Source organism: Helobdella robusta (genome assembly GCF_000326865.2).
Source record: "Helobdella robusta unplaced genomic scaffold HELROscaffold_383, whole genome shotgun sequence".
Lineage (NCBI taxonomy): Eukaryota > Metazoa > Annelida > Clitellata > Rhynchobdellida > Glossiphoniidae > Helobdella > Helobdella robusta.
This window is the reverse complement of record NW_008704841.1, coordinates 1761-4260: the sequence shown is the minus strand read 5'-3', so window position 1 is coordinate 4260 and position 2500 is coordinate 1761. Positions and strand designations below refer to the sequence as shown.

The window sequence follows — 2500 nt, the reverse complement described above, 5'->3', positions numbered from 1 at the left end:
ATAGATAATATTAATCAGTCTCAACAATATACGTTGACAACATACGTTTAATTAGTTTGTAGATTTTAAATAAATCTTATTAAATTTTTATTTTATTTTCTTTTATTTGTAATTAAGGAAATATTTTTAATAAAATAATCGAAAATAGATCTTGTAAGGTTTTATTCCGTCTCGAGTTCGTAATCTTTAACAAATTTTTAATGAATAATTAATTATAAATTAGTTTTTAATTTATTAAATTCTTAACTGTTCTTTGTAATTTGCATTTGTGTGATTCAACAACTTGAACGTTGTAATTAGTTAATGAGGTTAGCTGTGATGTTGATCATTTTCGGTAATGATAGAAGGCAGTGCCGCTCATTTACCCAAGATTAGTTTAAAAAGGGGGTGGAGGGTATCATCATTTTGCCCTCTCTGGCCCCACGTTTTTAAGAGAAATCTCTTCACGTTTGCCAAATGTTTAAATAATAATTACTAATAGTTGGTAAAGATATATTTGCACTGCTATGTGAAGTATATTTATTCTGTGAAGTAGACGCATTTAGAAAGATTTATAAATAAATTAGATTTTAATGTAATTTTTCAAATTTTTATAAATTTGATTTGAATATGATTTCTTCTTACACCAAGATAGTTTGGCACTGGCGGCAATCTCTCAGACGTCAATCAGAAGTTGTCAGAAGTGTAGAGTTTCAATCCTGCTATACACAGTCTTCAACAAACTGACCGAAACCTTAAAGAGAAGAAAGTAAGATTCGGGGAAAATTTTGAAAATTGTAAAGATTTTAAACAAAGGCAAAAGAAATAGCTCAGAGAAATGATTCTAGAATCCTTGCATTCGAGACTAGACTCCTTAGTGAGTAGCTTACGAAGGTTTATGGAAAACTTCTATGCGCACTACAATGTAAAAACGTTAGCTGTCTTCCTGCTAGTGGCCGTCAGTTCAATTTGTTTGGTCGGCTTGAAGAGGTTCGCGATAGTTGAGGCCATTTTTTACTTTTTGGCTTGGCTGAGGATAAGATTCGGCAGGAGGAACAACCTCGCTGTGCATATTTTCGCAGTGCTTCTCTACGTCTACGCTATTTATGCGGTTTATCTATATTGGGGCCATCCTCTGTATGCTTGCCTGTACAAATTGTATGATGCTGGTTTCAGTGCGTTTTTGTGTTATATGGTTGGGTTTTTGATTGGTTTGTGCATGTATCATAGGATGAGTTCGCATGTTTTGCTGTCGTGCTGTCTGCTGGTTTTGTTGTATTGTTGCTATGTTGACTGGCTGGCGGGCAGGGTCGATGGTCAACTGCTGGTTTAGCGTTCGTTCAATTTCTAACTGTTTAATTGACTGGCCACCTCGTGGTTGGTTGGTTGAATGGTCGGTCGGTTGGTTGGCTAGGTTATAAAACATTTTTAACTTTAATTTTCTCATTAAAATCTTTCGCACCATGTTTTTAAAAACTCAGCAGCAGCATCATCCATGCGTTGCTTCATTCGATGACGTTCGGTCGGAATCAAGCGTCCATCTTAACTTGAACTCTCTATTCCATTTTTCGGATCCTTCATGTCTTCACTTGCCACAATTAATCTCTTCTATGGTAGAATAATGGATGAATTGTTAAATGAGTGAGTGAATGAATGAATGAACTAGTAGACAAATAGATTACTTGATGATTTAATGTTATACTAAAACGAATGAAAATAAAAGACAAGTGAATGAACGATCGATGAATGAATGATTGAATGAATGAATGGAATTTAAAAAGAATGAATGAATGAATGGTGAATGAACGAACAAATGAATGAACAAACAATAAATTGGCATTCAGATCATCAGATGAATGAATGAACGGATGAACCAATTATTGATAATCAAAGAGATTAACTGATTTCAATTTTTTTTCTCTAATTTATTGCATAAGCCATAAGGTGTGCTTCTATATCATGAAGACCTTCTATCGATCATGAGATAACTAACTATTTTTACTGGTGAAAAATAAAAACATTATCAAATGCTTCATTTTTGTTCTTTTTCATGGATTAAATTATTTATTGATAGATAAATAATCCAATCAAAACACTTAGAAATATGCCACCAGCAGAACTTAAGCCCAACCTTTTTTCCACAATTTACAACCTAACTGCACTTTTAGCGGACTTTAAATGAATGTAAACAAAACAAACACGTAGGCGGGTCCTAAGCAAGCTTTAGCCAGTTACAGAGCTTGTGAATAAATTATGTTAATTAAAAAAACATCTGTAGCTTTAATTTATCAAGATTTAAACGGCCTAAAGATAACGTAGTGGTATTTTCCATTAATGACGACACTGGCATTCCGAAACAATACAACCACACATACATACACATACCCATAATATACCCAAATGTATCTACACACAACACATTAGATGTGTATTATATGTTATCGAACGTACATTGTATGTATGTACTATGTATTGTATACAACACTGGTTTGTATTAAATACGCATCTATAAAAATACCCT

The 2500-nt window shown here is 33.2% G+C and overlaps 1 protein-coding gene across 1 annotated transcript; it reads left to right on the top strand.

Moving 5' to 3' along the window:
* Nucleotides 1–817: 817 nt before the first annotated feature.
* HELRODRAFT_184385 (hypothetical protein) lies at nt 818–2229 on the top strand (the record flags this gene model as incomplete). The annotated part of the gene is made up of 2 exons (XM_009023977.1): nt 818–1174; nt 2185–2229. The coding sequence occupies 2 exons, from the start codon at nt 818–820 to the stop codon at nt 2227–2229; spliced, it is 402 nt and encodes a 133-aa protein (XP_009022225.1).
* Nucleotides 2230–2500: the final 271 nt, after the last annotated feature.